The sequence below is a fragment of the Chlamydotis macqueenii genome, chromosome 2, assembly GCF_036417535.1.
Source record: "Chlamydotis macqueenii isolate bChlMac1 chromosome 2, bChlMac1.mat, whole genome shotgun sequence".
NCBI lineage: Eukaryota > Metazoa > Chordata > Aves > Otidiformes > Otididae > Chlamydotis > Chlamydotis macqueenii.
Window position 1 is genome coordinate 132,733,333 of NC_141557.1, and position 19,058 is coordinate 132,752,390.

General features: G+C 45.0%; 1 protein-coding gene across 1 annotated transcript in view; it reads left to right on the plus strand.

Annotated features, from left to right (window-relative positions):
* The first annotated feature begins 11,721 nt into the window (after positions 1–11,721).
* STMN2 (stathmin 2) overlaps positions 11,722–19,058 on the plus strand; it is a 39,977-nt gene continuing 32,640 nt past the window's right edge. The window contains exon 1 of the mRNA XM_086742434.1: positions 11,722–11,997. Within this exon, the coding sequence (XP_086598560.1) occupies positions 11,979–11,997 (19 nt within the window). The 5' untranslated portion in view covers positions 11,722–11,978. The remainder of the gene's footprint in view (positions 11,998–19,058) is intronic.

Consider the following 19,058-nt stretch of genomic DNA (forward strand, 5'->3'; position numbering starts at 1 on the left):
TGGGATAATTTTAGAATAATATGCTCCTGTCTACTACCCTTTTTTAAAAAAACATGTTAAAAAAGAAGGACAGAAATGGAATAAGAAGAGCCATAAAGCTCAGACCTAAGATAATTTCTCAAAGCAAGAAACCTGAGGGGCCAGGTCATCTTGGTTTTTCCAGAAAAGGACTGAGAGGAGACTGGAAACTAAAACAGAAAAAGACACAAAGAAAACCAGAAGATTGTCTCAGAAGGCAGAGAAATTTAAATTAAAAACTAGACAACATTTTTTTTACAAAGATCAATGGATTTTTTCGTCTCTCAGTACCTTTGGGTGAAGACTAGATACCTTTCTAGAAATTTTTTAGGAAAATACGAGTCATTTTGCCAAACAGTTGTGAGAATGTAAGAGTAACTACATATTTGTTCAATACATGAAAGAAAGAGCCTGTATGATTCACTATTCTGTTCTGTCCATCTGCAAAGGCAGAAGGGTCAGTGGAGCAAGGATTTCAGCTAAAGGAGATCAAACTTTTCTGGCTCAATGAATCCTGTTGCCAGAAATTCACTGCTAGCCAGGCATCCAACAAGCAATTTCAGAAGATCCACATCTTGAAAGAGTGGAATTTGATCCTTGCCTAACTGCTCAATCTATAAATCCAAGAGCTTAAAGTTGTCATCCTGAAACTCGTATTGGTACATTTGTGGTATCCTCCTTATATTGCATGATCTCATGTTACATATATGCTGCAATATTTTAATGCTTCAGCCTCAAAAGAAGATAAGTCTTAGTTTTTTTGGTTTTGTGAGCTTCAGTCAGCACCAAAATGTTACTTATACTTCAGAGATATCTTAAAATACCAAGGACAGCAAAAAGTTTTGGGTGAGCAGATGGATTTTCCACTAAAACCATCAAACAAATGTGATCTCTTAAATTCTGAAATTTTGGTTAATGAAATATCTCTAATCCTAAACTTGGCTTAATTTTAAAAGCTACAAGCCTTTGGAAGCTGATATCCTATAGTAGTCCATAGAATACAACTGTGGCTAGCAGTAGCAGTACATAGTCATATGCCAGTGTAGATTCCTACTTGAATCTTCCCTAGAAAAGGGGTTCTTCACTTTCCAGCTTACTGTTCCCCAGGAACTTTCCCCAATCACCTCTTTTACATTCTTCAGCTAAAATCAACTTTCATGTGTTGATTGAAGCTGTAATCTGTAGGATGCTAACACTGTGACCCATCCAGACTTCTCTACCTGTCAGCTTCTCTGGAGGAATATAAGAAGTCCACTCCAAATCCCCCCACTTCAAAGAACTTTTGCACAATTTGAATTTAAGTTTAAAAACCAGTATGAAAATGTACTCCTAGCCAGTCCCATGCAGCTGCTGAACTGGAAGTTTTACTATAATGCGATTTTCCAGGTTTGGTTTTTACGATGGCTACATACCATAGAGCCATCGATAAAGGCAGGCAGCTTTTCCTCTTTTTTCCATTTTCTGGCTAAAGTTAGAGCCCTTACATGACTTTAATCCAATAGTATTTGACTGAACAGGAAATCACAAGTCAGACAGGAATTTTTCAGCCCTAGAAAAGATAAGAGTGAGTTACTGCTTTAATTGACTGTTGAATTAGCTCATATGAATAATAGCTCACGGTCTTTTCAAGTTCTGTGGTTTAATAAGACTCCCTTTTCCTTCTTTGTGTGAAGATTTACTGGAAAAGATGCATTCCTCCTGGACACAGTGATTACATTCAAACTCCAGATGTGAAAAAAGAAACAGCTATGCAAAGTAAAAAGCGTAAATAGTATAGGCTGCTGGTACCACGGGTTTTTTACCACCTTCTCCATGTGGCAAACACAAAGATCTGTTTTAATTATGCTACAGAAGAAAAACTGAGGGGGCACTTTGTGACATGGGACTGTACCATATGGGCCTTGCAGAGCTGCACATAAAAATATAAACAAGAAAAGACAAAAAGAGACAGATACATGTCAGTCAGCAGAAACATCACCCATGTCACAGAGCTGGAACTCAGGTGATACCTGGGTTTTTGCAAGTTCAGACCTAAAGCCTCCAACATAAAAAGAACATAGATCTGCTGGAGTGAGTCCAGAGGATGGCTACGAAGATGATCAGAGGGCTGGAGCACCTCTCCTATGAGGACAGACTGAGAGAGTTGGGGCTGTTCAGCCTGGGGAAGAGGAGGCTCTGGGGAGACCTTATAGCAGCCTTCCAGTACTAAAGGGAGCCTATGAGAAAGCTGGAGTGGGACTTTTGACAAGGGCATGTAGTGATAGGATAAGGGGTAATGGATTTAAACCAGAAGAGGGTAGGTTTAGATTAGACATAAGGAAGAAATTTTTTACTGTGAGGGTGGTGAGGCACTGGACCAGGTTTCCCAGAAAAGGTGTGGATGTCCCATCTCTGGAAGCGTTCAAGGCCAGGTTGGATGGGGCTTTGAGTGACCTGGAAGATATCTCTCTCCATGGCAAGAGGTTTCGAACTAGATGATCTTTAAGGTCCCTTCCAACCCAAACCATTCTACAAATAAATATGCAGAGAAATTTTATGTGATCCAAAAAGTAGGTTCCTATTGAGCCCCATGACTACAGTACCTACAAGTAGACACTACCAAAAACCACTTTGTGTGTACTAATAATCAAAACAAAAGGTCAATACAAAAGGAAACAATGCTTTATTATTTTTGAGCAATTTTTGGTGTGAGTTACTAAGACAGCAGCTCTCTACCTGCGTGGATTTTTACTACAGCATCCTTTACCTTCCAAATAGTAGCATCAAAGATGTTTATCTGACCTCCAACCAGGCACAAGCTGTCAATGCATTGCCACTGTCTTCCACAGCACAAAGGAAATATCTGCCTGAGTACTATTTACCCTTAGCGTACTCAGCCACACTATTTGGAGGCAGTGACTATGTGGAGCATACTGTGGAGCAAATTCCCACAAAAGCCAAGAACCTCCAAAAACTCCATCACCTTCTCCTCTCAGTATGAAGTGAATTGATGAACCCTACACATTTAAAATAGGAGTATAGCCATTAAAATACTCATCACAAACCTGAAACTCCATACTAGCCAAACAAACAACCCTGCCCTAGAGACAGAGAAAGGCCCATGGGGCAGCAGTACATTGTTTAATTCCCCTCTTGGAAATCTCTTCTGTACAAAGGTGATAATAATATCTCATATCTATGTCTTTTGACACAGTCTTTAATTACTATTTTTGCATAGGACCACTTCTTCATTCACCAAACAGCTAATCAATATTTTGCTTACACCTCGTAACTCTCTCTGTGGCCCATGCTTTGTTTACTGCCCATTATTCAATTGTGTTATGACGGCAGAATTATTAATTTCCTCCAGGGCTTCTCAATGGTGCTCATCACTTCAATATCTGAGCGCTGCACAAATGCAAATTAATTTAGCTTCACAAAAATCCACAGCAGCAAAGAAAAGACAGTACTGCTCTCTAAAATATAGGATGTGGATGCCCAGAAAGATTAAGGGCAGAGGTATTCATTGTTTTTAGATGTCCTGTTTGAGGTGTCATAGATGTGATTTAAAAGTATTTAACAGTATTTCAAACACAGAGATTGCAGCATCAGTCGCAGGTGTGACTGCTGGGCAAATTGCATTTAGGACTCTAAAGGTGGTCATTAAAAATTAGATAATTAGAAGCTATCAGACCATTAGAGGTTCCACATACAGAGATCACAGAACTGGCTTAAGTGGTTATATTAGCACTAGATAGGAAAAGTCCAGTGCAATGCTGCGATATTTCAGTCACATGACCTTCCTTTACCCTCCCTTGCTTCATTCATTAACAACTTCCCAGCTCAAGCAATAAACGAGGCAGGAGTCACAGAGGCATCACTCCTGAACAGCCCTGACACATCCCTAGAGCAGGTCCATCCCGTGTAACGCTTCAGCCAGAAATGCTGCATAAAAACAACATGCGATCACACACGTATCGTAAGCGGACCGAATTAAGGTTGCCAAGCAACCACCTCCCCACATTATGCCACAAATCCTCGTCCTTCATCTCTTCAGCAAACAAACGCCAAGCCCTGTCTCACAACATTTCTCTTTCCCTAGTCTGCTTCTGCGACCCTAATTACTCGTGCTCCCAAAGGCTTCATCATTGCAGTTTTTTTTCTTTTTGTCCAGCCAGTACCAGCTTTCCCTCATTACTCCTGCTATTATTCTGTCTTTGTGTTCTTCATTATTGACATTTAGTCCATTCCATTTCCTACTTGCCTGACCAGCTCCCAGTTCCAAAGGATGAGACAGATACTGTTTAAAAAAAAATAAGCCATGCTCAGTGAGAAAAGAAACTTCAGTGATTTTAGCGCTTAAATTTTAGCTTTATACTCCAAAAGCAGTATAAAGCACAGGTTTTTTTCTAAAGCATTAAAAAGTTGCCAAGTTTAAGAGGATTTTTACAGTGAAAAGACAGTCCACCTCTCTGCTACCAAAACAATTGTCTGCCAAATTTCAATTTTCTATTGCAGAACAGGGCACGCTACTGCGTTTCCAATAAAAGATGAACAGAATGAGCAAAACCTTGTCACATTGCATAACATTTTTCCTCCAAACCAGCTAAGACATCTCAGCTGACTTTTTTCAAACACAAACAATCAATGGGCATGTAACACTGAAAATGCCAGATGAAGATAATGAAGTCTGGCAAAGCTGTGAGCAAAAATAGTTGTTAAATGAAATTTTCTTTAAATTTTGATGGGATAAAAGCAAGGCTAGAAATAAAAAAGTTCTCCTACGCTTCATTCTCAAAGTGGTTTTCTGCTAGTGTTTCCCTCTAAGTGTGAATTTCAGCGAAATGCAATTAATATCTTCAAAGTCTATTTAACTGTCCTCAGCGTATTTTTCCTTTATCATCGTCTGTTTTCTTTACTGTGATAAATCACCAAGTAAGTCAAAATAAATTTGAGTTGCAAAAATAATAGATAATGAGCCTGATATCAGGAACTGGATCCTTGCTTGAGAGCCAGCAATAGCATAACACTGTCCTAAAACACGCATATCTATGGATATGCCTGACTACGTAGAGAAAAATGGTCTAGAATATGCTTGGAGTACCAAATGGTCTGTGGGTCTTCTCCAGGGGGTGAGACAAAATCCATAATGAAACAGCTGATAACCAGCAAACAGTCACAATAAATTTAGTCAATCCAAAGAAGAGCAAAACCAGCAAAAGAATGTTAAAACAATCGTGTATGTGTCACTGTAAAGAGTAAGGGCAAAGAGTAAAGTTAGGCACTTTGTGCCATACTTTTGTTGTCTGTTTCTTGTGACACAAGGCGTTTTGCTGTTCAGAAAACTGCAGTCAGCAAACCAAATCAGAAACATGCCAGTACATACCTCATTTCAATAACACACTTGGAGGACACTTTCAAACCAGGCCTTCTGGTCTTGGAAAGACTTGTGATTTAGATCTGCTGAATATTGCCGCTTTTGTTTTTCTAGGAAAATTTCATCATGAACCTCTGAGGTGCAGTGGATGGCATTGTCCCACATCAGCCCAATCGAGCTCATCCTGCAACATCTACTTGTCTCCTCCCATTTTAAAAGGAGAATTGAATCTGGTATTCTTTCCCCCATTTCTTTTTATTTTAAAGAGTGAAGAACCCTGTGATTCTAGGACTGAAAGTATACTTAGCATCCCATACCTAGAGATAAACATAATAGGTCTTGCTAGGACACATGCTTAAAATAAGCAAAAGAAGATTTGACCTTGTCAGGCTGGAGAGGTGGGCCCGTGCAAACCTCATGAAGTTCAACCAGGCCAAGTGCAAGATCCTACACATGGGTCCCAGCAATCGCAGGCACAAATACAGGCTGGGTGGAGAATGGATCGAGAGCAGCCCTGAGGAGAAGGACTTGGGGGTGCTGGTGGATGAGCCCGCAATGTGCACTTGCAGCCCAGAAAGCCAACAGCATCCTGGGCTCATCAAAATTTCAGAAAAAGTTAATTAAAAGCCAAAACATTACAAAAATCACAAAATCACACATGCATATTTTTGTAGTCGTCTCTCTCTAAATTTCGCATTAAAATACACAGGGTTTAGTTACTTGCAGATTCACCCAAGGCAAGAACATCACCGACAAGAAAATCCTCGTCTGGTGGGGCCTAGGAAGGGGAGGATATACAATTTACAGGCTACTGGATAGATGCCCCCTTGGTCTGACCCCCACACAATAGTTCTCATGGTCTCATGAACGTGCTGTCTTTGTTCAGAATCACGTAGTTGGTTTCCACCTCCATTTGCCACACCTTCCCCCAGCAGCCCTATGGTGCTTTATGTATTTGCTGCACAGGACAGAGTCTAGATGCCACCAAGTCACTCCCATCATGCAGCCTTGCACAGCTCTAGCTCATATCTAATGGACAAGGGTGTTAAGGGACATCTCACTATGCATGATCCCCGTGTTAGCATTAAGCCGTTGCTTACGGATTTCTAGGGAAAAAAAGAAAAAAATCCACAAATACCCTAATACCATTATTCAGCTTCCCCACTGTGATCCTGAATGCTGCTGAAAGGAACACCGTGTGCAGCCCTGCAACTAGAAAAGCCTGCGTGAAACTGGGTGAGCACTAAAGCTGCACTTTTCCAATGTGTGTGTGGAATGAGCAGCAACTGGAATCACTAATGGTGACATTGTTTGCAGCTTGGCTTATCAGGCCACTATTGAGCTTTAACCAGATGATTTTTAGGTAGGCTGTGCCCAGCAAAAAGCACAGTTTCAGAAAGGGAGAAATGCTAATAGAAATGTAACAGCACATTACTGCTTTATAACTGGGATGTTACATGGGAAAATGAACGCATAAGAAAAATATAATTCCAGAAGAAAATGGTGACGATGCTTCAGATGAGAGACACAGTTACACATCTCTATCAGTGCTCACTCTTTCTCCCTGTGCTTTCAGTACACAGCTAATCTTTTCATCTGCTTGGTATATTTATAGCGTTCTGCAGAAAATTTCAGTAAAAGTTACCAAAAAAAGCCAAAACATTACAAAAATCACAAAATCACACATGCTTATGTTTGTAGTTGTCTGTCTCTAAATGTCACATTAAAATACGCAGGGTTTAGTTGCTCACTGAAACACAAACTATGCTAATATCTTCTAACCTATACTTAACCTGCTGTGAAGAATAAGGCTAGACAAAAGATTTTTTCACCCATGTTAGGAAAATATTCTGGCAAACATTCCTGTAAGAAAATCTTTATCCTACCCGTGCTTTCAAGGGCACAGAGGACTGTGTCAAGGTTCTGTTTTATGAGAACAGAATGAAAAGAAAATATCAAATAGTGCTCTCCAATGGAGTGCCATCCATTTTGTTATGTATGTAGGGAGAATCTGGTGGAAAAAAATAGCATGTGGGTATATAATTAAAAACTGTATCATGATATATATGCATAGGAAGGGTAATTAAGGTTGCACAGGCACCATTCTTCTCTGAATTTTGAGTACTTCCTTGTACAATCCGAATCATATCTTTTACCATAGGTTTTGCTGAGGGGCTGAAAGCAATAGGGATGAAAACAAGCTAATAATGAACTAATTACTGATTAATTTTCTAAAATTCCATAGACACAAAAAGAAATTGCTCTGGGAGAGGCAAAAAGAAGACATAGGCGTGACCAAAGGAAAAAAAAATCAGCTGCTCTAAATAAGGTCCATTACATTTCCTAATGACGAAGACTAAGTGTAAACAAGTCTCCCAAAAGTCAATAAGAAAAAGCTTAATTTCTGAAGTTATTTAAGAAAGCTAAACAAGGCTGCAGAGCCTCCCAGACTATGCAGCAGTGACACAGAGTACAGGCAGCGAGTAAGAGATTCACGACCTGCTCCCATCTCTGCCATTCGTATTATTTCAGAGCCAATGTAGTTCATCTACCTAGCAACAACAGTCTCCAAAGCACTGCACAAACATTTTTTTTTCAACTCCTTCTCTCCAAGGAGGTAAAAAAAAGAAGATCCATTCCAACAAATGGAGAAGAGAACAAATGGAGAAAAAAAAAAGAGAAGCTTTTCAATGATCTGGCCAAGGCTGCAGAAGAGGTGTCCAACAAAAAGTGGGATGAAAGCCTCTGTTATATCCCCCTGCTATTCAGAAGCAGTTAAGGAGTGCTTTGCTCAGCAGCATATCCACAGACCTGGAGGCAGGCTGGGCTGCAAACGTGCTTTAATGCCAATCCAGAGACAGCCCAGCCTGTGAAAGAAAACAAGTTCTTGCCTTGCTGAAGCTCGCTGGAGCTTAATTCACTCTCCTCTGAAATTTTATGTGAAACACAGCATCAAAAGGTGGCAGTGGATCAGAAATGATATATGGAGTGTCTAGTAACTGCTCCCGCACACGCCAGGGGTTGGATGGGACAGGGATATTTGACGCGACAGTGATGTTTGACGCGACAGTGATGTGATTGCCAGGCCGTCGGCCGCACCGCTCTCAGCAACCGGGAGCCTGGTACCCTGTCCCTGGGGGAAAGCGGAGCCCCCACCCTCCCCGCCTCCCCGGGCCTCACAACCACCCGGGTGCTGCACCGCACCGGCTCCCTGGGAAGGCGCTCCGGAGGGGCCTGGCCCTACCGACCAGGGGCGGGGAGGGGGTGCGGGTGTGGAGGAGCCACTCCCGCATTTCCGGGGGGACCCGGGTGGCGCCAGCGAAGAGAGCGGGGAAACGCTGCGGCCACTGCGGCTGTGAGAAGCCACCCCTACCCCGCTACACCCGCCACTCTTCGCTGCCGGTTAAGCTCGAAGAAGAGAAGAAGAAAAACAAACAAACAAACAAACAAACAAACAAAAAGAATTAAATTAAAAAAAAAAAAGACAGACACCTGGGCGGGTTTGCTGCCCGGTGGGCGTGCCGGCTGCCGCGGCGGGGGATGGAGAGCCGCGCCGAGCATTATGGCAGCGCGGCCCCCGTGTCCCCGCCGCCCCCGGGGCAGCTGAGCCCCGCAGAGCCCAGCCCCCCGCCCCCCTCCCCCGCTGCCGGGAACACAGCGGGGAGTGGCCGGAGCCGGTACCGGGCCCCTCACCCGCTCCGCGCTGCGGCTGGCGCAGGGCCCGCGGGGGGGCAGCGGGGGTGTGGCGGGAGCGCAGCCTCCCCTAACCCTGCCTGCCCCGCCCTGCCTGCCCCCTCCCCCCGGTCCGTGTCCGTATCTGTGTCCGTGTCCCCCCCACGCCGCCGTCGCCCCGCCCCGCCCTGGGCAGCGCCGCCGCCTCCAGCACCATGGAGAGCGCCCGGGCCCCCATCCCCTCCGCGCAGTGCGGGACTGCGCCGCGCCCCCCGCCCCACCGGGACCCCCACCCCTGGCACCGCCGCTCCCCCCAACCCCTGCACCGCCGCGCCCTCCGCACCCCCCCCAGCACGGCCTGCATCCGCCTGAGCCCGGGGTAGGGCCGCCCCGGAGGGGGTACTGGGGGCGAGGGGGATGATTCCTCGGTTAGGGCGAGGCTCCCCGGTCCAGTGAGGCGTCTCCCTCCCTCCGCCCTTCTCTGCGCAGCGCTCAGGCAGCCGTTTGTCACTATTTCCTTCCAGGAATAAGCTCCTCTCGCTTACAGACACCCCGGCACTGTTACATCTTGGTCCGCCACTGGCCCTCCCCTCGACAGCTGAGGGCCTGTATCACCCGAAAATGCCTCCGGGCTCCCGGGAAGGGAGGTCACTTCCTACACCCCAGCAAACCGGCCCCGTCCCCCTCCCGCCGGCCAGCCACAGCCCCCTCAGCACAAAGCCATCACCACATCTGCCAGGCCCACAGCTCACACCCTGCTGAATCACAGACGGCTCCCTGCATGCGCTGTCCACTTTTGGGACATCACCTTCCCTCAACTCGCTTCCAAGCTGCACTGTTCTCGTTTAAAAAAAAAAAAACACAACAACAAAAAAAAAACCCCAGCAATTCAGAAATCAGCACTAGGGACTCAAGAGAGAAAGCCACAAAGCCACCCTCAGAGTCAGGCTCTGGGCCCTGCTTTGCTCAAAGATGCTGTTTGCTGACCTCAAGGAAGCTCAAAAAGCACAACCCTGCACTCCTTGTTCTAGGGAAGCAGGCACGGAGGAAGAGCATTGCAGCTGGTGCTGGCACACTGCACAGACTGTGCAGCTGTGAGCAGCAGCGCTGCAGGAAGGAGAACGGTGCCACTGCCCTGGGAGAATGCAGGTCCACCCCGGAGACCTCTGCCCATTCTCCTACTTTTCTCTTCCACTCATGCCCACCACAAAAGAACTCCACAAGGGGTTTGGAGTGTCTTCCAAATTCCAAGCTGAACATTTGCCCTGTGCCCATCTGTCTGCAAGTAGTGTGGGGGGCTACTGTCCCTGCAAGCTTTTGACAACAAAGCTGGGTTTCCCCCAGGAGGGGCAAATGAGCTCCAGTCAGACAGTGAAAGGATGAGATGGCAGCATAAAGATGGAGCAATCTCCTTTCTGTCCCACCGGCTTGGTCTCCTCTAGGCCAGCAACGGTTTCCAGCCCTAGGAGGTGTACAAACGGGTCCCACCACTGCCATCTTTCATAGAATCACAGAATGGTTAGAGTTGGAAGGGACCTTTAAAGGTCATCTAGTCCAACCCCCCCTGCAAGGAGCAGGGACATCTTCAACCAGATCAGGTTGCTCAGAGCCTCATCCAACCTGGCCTTGAATGTTGTCAGGGATGGGGCATCTACCACCTCTCTGGGCAACCTGTGCCAGTGTTCTACCACCCTCAGTGTAAAAAATTTTTTCCTAATGTCCAACCTGAATCTACCTCCATCTGTTTTCAAACCATTACCCCTTATCCTAACAGAACAGGCCCCGCTGAAGAGTTTCTCCTCATCTTTCCTGTAGGCTCCCTTTAGTACTGGAAGGCCTCTATAAGGTCTCCCCAGAGCCTCCTCTTCCCCAGGCTGAACAGCCCCAAGTCTCTCAGCCTGTCCTCATAGGAAAGGTGCTCCAGCCCTCTGTTCATCTTCATGGCCCCCTTTCTAGCAAGACTTTCAATTAACTATCCATATGTGTTTGGTGGCTGTCAGTCACATCATTGGCCTTCCTCTTCCTGTGGATAGAGAAGCCTTAAAACTAATGTAGAGAATCCTGAGAATGTGTCCATCCCCTTTCGTGTAATAATCGTGTCGGGTCCCATTCTGCACACTTGATCAAGCAAATCAAGCTCATTACTTCCCAGCAGCTCCTGTTATAGCACACCAGGGAAGTGGTCATGGACAGATTTTTTTTCACATTTATCCTCGTTTTGGCTTTGCAGAGCCCTTTGAGAGCATTGGCAGGTCCAGCTGCCATTCCCCAAGTTTTAGTGGAGTTTGAGTTGTCCCGGGTCAGGTCTGGGGATTCTGAAATAAAGAGTGAAATGCAGAAGCATTCACCATAAAAAGATTGTCTGCGGAATCTGTATCCATTTGTAGGAAATAGAATGCAGAGGTAAAAACAATCTGAGCGGCTGTTTTACTGCGATGGTTTAGACAATCCCTCCTGTTGGTCTCTTTTTTTTTGTCACGTCTCTGGGATAAAACATGCTAAAACAAATTTTTGCATGTTTTACAGGTAGCAACAGCAGAGCCTTCATCACCAATAGGCTTTTTTTTCCATGTCAGACATAAAACATTTGACGTGGAATGTACTACTGAAGCCAGACCAAGGGGGGAGAGGCGTTGGAGGACCGATTTCCATTTCAAACTGCATTCTGGCACTTTGTGCTCCGGCACCATTGGCGGATCAATATTTAATGCCCAGAGATTCTGGCTCTGCGGAAGTCATGTCAGGGGACCTCTAGAGCCAATCTGCTTGGGTAGAGGAGCGATAATTATTCATGGGCTCCTGCCTCTTGCTCCTTCTCTCGCACAGCCCCACTCTGCTGACTCAGTGCCTTACTCAGTCTCCTCTCCCTCTCTCCACTGCTGTAGCCGGACCCCTTTGCCTTCGCCACCTCTGAGCGCCGGCACATCCCAACATGGCTAAAACAGCAATGGGTAAGAAACTGCATCTCTTTTTTTTTTTTCTTCAGACAGCTACAACGGCCGCTATTTCCTACCGACACTGGGTGCTCTTCTTAGCATCCCTGAAGTTTAGAAAAAAAAATCAAGACAACGCTAAACGTATTTTTAATTTCTTTGATCAGAAAAAAAAATTAAAAAGGGAGGGGGTCTGAGATCTGGGGGCTCTTTTAACTCCCTAACCTGCGATCAGATTATTTATTTACTGATGGGTGAGGTCGGCACATGAGCACAGCCTGATTTTGAAATGGCTTTCATTATTTTAAAGATTAATAGATATATATATTAGAGCATTAAAAAAAAAAAAAAAAGAACCGGGAAGTTATCCCCGCTGTGAATGTGCCTCCCGCACCCCCCTCGGCCGGGGCCACCGCACCCCGCTGCTTCGGAAGGGAACCAGGGCGGGAGGAGAAGCGGGGCCGAGCAGCATCCCGCACCGCTGCGGCGGCGGGGGGCTGCGGGCGGCGGCCCGGGCGGGGGGGGGAGACGGAGGGGTCATCACCACAGGGCGCAGTGCGGGCCGGCCGCGCCCAGCCCGGCGCGGGGGCTGCGGGGAGCTGCGGGGGAGGGCGGGGGGGCGGGGGGCACTGAAGTAGGTCACTGCACGGTGGATAGCCGGTGTTTTTTACCGGTTCCCACCCGGGTCTTCTCTCCCGTGGGGGTGGGGGGAGAGGCAGCTTGCAGGGCTGCGGTTCTGCGTTTTTCAGCCGCAAGCAAAGCATCCTCCCACCCCCCCCCGCCCCGCCCCGGTCCCCCCGCATCCCCCCCCCGCTCCCTGACCAGGAGCCGCACCCTGCGCCCAGCCGCCGCGGCGCAACGCCCCCCTCCCCGCCACCGCCCCCAGCTCGGCTCCAGGGAGCGGCCGGACCGGGCGGGGCCGGACCGGGCGGGGCCGGGCGGCGGGAGATGCGCGGTGTCTGCTCCGCAGCCCCCGCCCCGGCGAGCCCGTGGGTCCCCTCCGGACAGCGGGGGCCAAAGGCAGCGGCCCGGCTCCGGCCCCTTTGTTCGAGGGAGGTTGATGGGGGGCGGGGTGGGGGGAGCGAGCAAGCGGCGGAAAATCGCGGCGGAGGGTGTGGGAGCGAGAGAGCATCCGTGGGGTCAGGCAGCCGAAAGCATCCAGACCCTGTTACTCTTTGATTTTTCTTTTCCTTGATTTTTCTTTTCCTTGATTTTTTTTTTGGGGGGGGAGGGGCTGAATCAGGCAGGACCTACGTTTAATACATTCAAACTCAATTTTTCACCATCATTCACCATCGTGCACATACAGTTCCCACAAAATAGGGATGGAGAGCCCAAACACAATTTCTGTCCTTCCCCAAGAAGAAAATTTTATTCCAATCCCCATTCTGTGTCGACTCTGTTACCACTTCTTCATCACCTTGCCCAAAGTTACCCCGAATCCTGCTGGCACTGGCTTGTAAGTGACGCGTGATACATTTATTTATTTGAATGCTGGCCTTCCGCTCCCGAGAAATGATCAGGTGTGGATTGAAGGGATTTTCACCCGGCTGGTGGAACAAGGCGTGAGAGAGCTGGAGATGCACACAGAGGAGGGAGACGAGGGCTGCGGGAGACTGGCCAGCCCTGCAGTGCCGAGCACGAGCACGCCGTCCCCTCCCCACTGCAGCAATCTGCTGATCGGTATCAATAATTTGTAGTCCGACTTAGCGCTGCAGAAGGCCCCGATAGGAATTCTGTCACTAGGGAAGAAAGGGCTCTTCAGCCTTTGATTAATGATCTCGCAGCGCACAAATAGGAAGGTTTCCGCAATGCCTGGAATCATTAGGTTTGCCCAGAGACAGATCAGCCATGCCACGCCAGTGTGCTTGTTAGTGCCTGGTTAACAAGCTGCCTACACAAGCAATAAAAAGCCATGCGACTACCTAGGTTTCTAAAAATACAAATTAAAACAGCATTCCATTAGAAATGAAAGAAACATCTTCCCTCTTTGACTCACAGAGGTTAAGGATTCTCTTCACCATTTCTTTGAACCTTATTCTTCCTTGCTGTACTTATCTGCAGAGAAAATTTGAATCTAGATGGCATATTAGAATAAACCACTTTATTTCAATAGTTTCTTCAACGCAACAAATTCTATTTTCACACTGAAAATTAGATGCATTCTCAGTCATACACATTTCTAGTTAGTGCTAAATAAGCTACGTTTGTTTGTACTCAAGCTTTACTCAATAGACCACTGAGAGAACTACAGAATGTCTGATTATTTTATTTTTTTTCCCCCGTGGAGCACTGTGTTCTGCAAAGTGGCAATAAAGGCTGGATCCTCCTGCCACTGGAGCCAACAGAACATTTCTAATCAGCTTAAGCTGGCCCGCTATTATGTTTCTGGCCCCAGTCCAGCAAGGCACTTAGGCAGGTGTCTGACTTGGAGGCTGTGAATGGTCCTACTGGGTTTGGACTTTGCATAACTCAGGTTAGGCTGACGCTAAATGCCTCGATAAGCCTTTGTTTGTGTTCTGCCCATTGAAAGCAAAATTAAGCCTCATTTTCTCTTAGGCTTGTTAAATAAAAGCTTTTCAAAGAAAGCTGCTTTGGCTTATGGAGGAATTTCAACAGCTGCAAGAACTTCTGGAGCTCAGTGCACTCTGAATGCCCGTGAAGTTCTCTTTGTTTAATTTACGTAGTATATGAACGCTGCACACCAGGCACATGCATCCACTTCTGTTTATTTATTTATATTTAAGTGAGCCTTATTTTCAAATTCCATATAACACGACTGTGCAGAAATTCTGGGGGCTTTTCAATTGCATCCTCCCCTTGACGCCATCTTCTAAGCGAGATCTGGATTGGATGGAGAGACCCCTTCGTGCCGTGTGCTCCCTACTGCACAGGATGTGCGTTATGTAAATCAGCATCTTTTGCGGGTGGGGTCTCTACAGACCCAACGGGCCGTGCGCCTCATTGGATAAACTTTGTTAGGGGATCTGCATGGCAGCATGAGGGTGGAGCAGTCAGTGATGCCACTGGAAAGAAAAACTGTTATTTCATTGTTTCCTTGTGAGTTTAATTTAAAGAACATTTATTGTGAAGACATCTTCAGGCAATTATCATACAGAAAAGTCTTGGTCCAGATTATGGTTTTTGTTTGTTTTATAGGAAATTGTTTAACAGAAATACATGGTGTTAATAATGTGTTAAAGAAGTATTTTAATTCAGACTCCTTTTGAGATAGTCAGGAACTCTGTGAGGTGATAAATGGGTGGGATTACGAGGGTACGGGAATTCAGGCAGCCCAGGGCTGCCTCTTTTGCGTATCTCAGTAAGACTGATTAAACTGTTGTAAAAGTGCTTCAGAGTTTTCTTCTATTTTGTCATTTGCATTTTAGTTAACAAGCTCAGACCTCGATGCTTAGCTTGATGGAGGCAGTGTCACTTCTAAGTTTGTCTATTAACTGAGTGCTACATACAAAATCCCAAGCAAGTGTATGGTTGTTCAGTTTGACTGGTTCAATAATTTTAATAACTATGGGTTCTTTTACTGGAAAGAGGTAAGCATTCTGCCTCTGTTCTGCCCATACGTTTAAACAATTGTTCAGTCTTCGACAGTTGCACACGAGTAGTCGTCTGGACATCAGTGGTAGTGACAAGCTTCAAGTTAAACAACATATGGCTAAGTGTCAGGCTGAGTTTGGACTGAGCATGCTCCTTTCTGTGTTACGCCATTTTTTAGCAGAAAGTTTTAACCTTCTCCTTTTATAAGTAAATGAATGCAAATCAGCACTGGATTATTTTCAACTGTCAGGAAATTACATATCTGTATAGACAAATAGGAAATTACTTTAAGATGAGAGTGAATGGAGACAAGATTCAGAAAAGAGTTTATTGTCTCATAATGTTAGCAGAAATATGATTTGACTGAGATAGCATTATTCCAAATTTTGTCAGCAGAAGAAAGATCTCAATTAGTTTATTTTTCTATGAATTTTTATTACTAAGCTAATACGAAGTTTCTGGCAAGTACAAATCACTAGGTAACTGGAGGTTAACACCTATTCACATTCTTATCCTATTTTTAAAGAGCAGATTACTCTTCCTGCTATTGAGAATTCAGGCAGTAATAATTTTAAAAACAGTCCATATGGCTAGGAATTTATATTGCCTCATAGCAGATCTTTACTTACCTCGTGAAGTGTACAGGCAGAAGGATGGAGCGTCATCTATTCCATCATCTTATGGAAGAGATCCCATAACATGCTGAGGAAATAAAAATAAAATTCAGCAGCTTGAACACTTCCAAAATGTTCTCTCACCTCCACCTCCATCACCTCTTTCTACCAATATAAGCTCTATTTAGACTAAAGGCTTCCCTGTTTAATAATGTATTCCTATAATTCATTCACATTGATTTTGTCGATTTTAATTTCTTTTAATTCATTAATTAAGCCTGGATTTTAATTTTTTAAAAACTTCTTTGGTATTTGTACTGCAATAGTACATTTCTCTAGATCACATGTTGCACATCTATTTTATACTATAAATATATGTGTAATCTAACCTGATTGTTAGATTTTTTTCAGGTGACATTTATATTCCTTTCTTTAGAAAAAGAATCCTCCATTTTCAATTTAATAGCATTAATTTAAAAAATTCATTATAGAAGATAGATGGGACTCTTATACCGAGTAATATATTTGGATAGCATTTAAGCCTTCGAAGACTGTACAAAATTAACTAATTAATTCTCCTAAGAGCCTTCTGTGAGAAGTAGGCATTATTATGCAGTCTGAAACACAGAGATCAGAGTGTTCCCACCACAGGTAGGTCTGGGCAGTACTTCACCTGTGCAGCATTTCCATGTAGGTCTAATTTAACTGCCTTATTAGTTCATAGTCGGAAGGAACAAGAGATGTTCAGCACTCCCAAAAAACGGCAAGCCCTATGTGTCTTGAAGTAGGCATCCTAAAATGGTGTCACTCCAAATAACTGATAACAGTTGGAAAACTAACTCAGTAAAAGCTTTGCTAAAGATTATACAGCAAGAAGGCCACCACTTGAACATAAGGGACTGAGGGTGGCTCCTAGCCCAATGGGCACTGGGCAACAACACAGCTGGAAGTGAAATCCTCCAGTAAGTCTTATCATAGAATCATAGAATCTTTAAGGTTGGAAAAAACCTCCAAGATCATCAAGTCCAACCATCAGCCCAACACCACCATGTCCACTAAACCATGTCCACTAAACCATGTCTTCTCGCAGTGCATGCTCCCCTCAGGCTGTATATGTATTGAGTAAATTTGCCTTTCAACTTACATTGTCAGGCTTCAAAGCCGCTTATCTGGGCACTCTTAGTAGTTCTGCCCAGTGCTTTAAGGAGGAGCGGTTTTCACATCATGAAACATCAGTGTTTGTTCTCCATACAAGTCACCTTTATAAGGAAAAACAGTTTCTGTCATCAGGTGGCTTGTAGAGAACGTGTCTTCTTCAGCAGTAGCCATATAGTGGATGATGGATGAACCAACTTTGCAAATGAGTCTTGCCTCACTGGAGTCAATGGTGTTCAACACCTGGCCTCAGCACAGTCAGCTGATCCTTGGCCCATGGGGACACAGAAATTGGGAGCTGATTTGGAGGAATGGCTGCTATTCACGGTTCTTTCTAGGCTACACACAATCCTCATGCTATGAATTTAGCAGGTACAGTCTGAGGTGGTGCTAGTTTTCATTCAGTTTAAAATGTTAATCCCACTTGGAAGTGTGAGGCCCTCTGTAAACATTAGCCAGCAATTCTACCTGGGACATGTACCTCACTCCTGCAAGGTGCTGGGCATTCATGGCTACAGTGCAGACAGCATCTATTGCTCTAGTTGCTCAGCACTTTTCAAAACCAGAAAAAAAAATTGCTTTGGAGACCTCAATCTGCACAGACAGACCTGCATCCTCAGTCAAAAAAAAAAAAAAAAAAGATTGATGCAGAAATGCTGGCCCCTGGGGACAAAATAGTCAAGACATCGTGTGTCTGAGAAACACCAGCATACAAAGCTGCTCTGTAATTATTTCATTTTCTCTTCCACTTATTATGTTTTTCTTTTTCCTGTCTGCTAATACATAATTTAACAAATGAAGTGAATTTAAGATCTTTCTGCCAGGATGTGCAGTTAAACTGATGCACAGCATCTACCCAGAACGTTAGTCTTCACTGAATACATCTAAAATGTTATTTTTTTGAAGGTATAGCTGTCTAATACAAGAAGTTCATAAATAAATTGTAATTTATGCATTCCTTCCAATACAGAAAACCCTTCACTGTTGTAGCTGTTATTGTGCAGAGAAATTGTGATCCTTCATGCACACAATCACAAAACAGGATTGGTGGGTGTTGGTGGGGGGGTTTTCCATCAGTTTTTCTTCAAGCAGGTGGTTTAGTTTAGGGAAGTGGCTGAGGATAGGGTTAGTAAAACTCTAAGGCACCTGTGGTGGGGTACAGGTATGACTTTGGGTGGCAGTTAGGACCCCTCAGCTTGAATCTCCTCATTGCTGAAAAAGCTTGAAGTCAGCTCTGGCATTTCCCAGCCCAGAGTGCTCACCATAGATAGTTATCCCAAAGGGCAGGAGTAAGACAGCCGACAATGTTTCCCCTCAGCTGTGTTTTAAAATAAAGCAGTGGCTGCTCCTGCATTTATGAATTACCCTGTCCTATCTGTGTGTGCCACATGGTCTCAGGAAATGGGCTACACAGATTTCCTCAGAGGTTGAGAACTGGTTTGGAAGAACATCCAGTTCCCAGTGTTAAGGGATTAAACATTTCAACCTCGGTACAACCCTTGCTTGTACAAAAGTAGCACCTTACAATGCACCACCACTTTGAAGAGTACAAAATGTGGTATTTATGGATTTTAATGACCTCTTTGCAGCCACGCAGGAATTTGCAGAATCCACATTTTGGATTTAGAAGCCTGATTTTTTTAAAAATACCATTAGGCACCTAGGTCCTTCATTGGATTTGTCAATCATTTTATGACCTGTCTTTCTCTTCATTAAGGTGAGGATAATCTTATATACTTGCCTCAGAATTGTGAT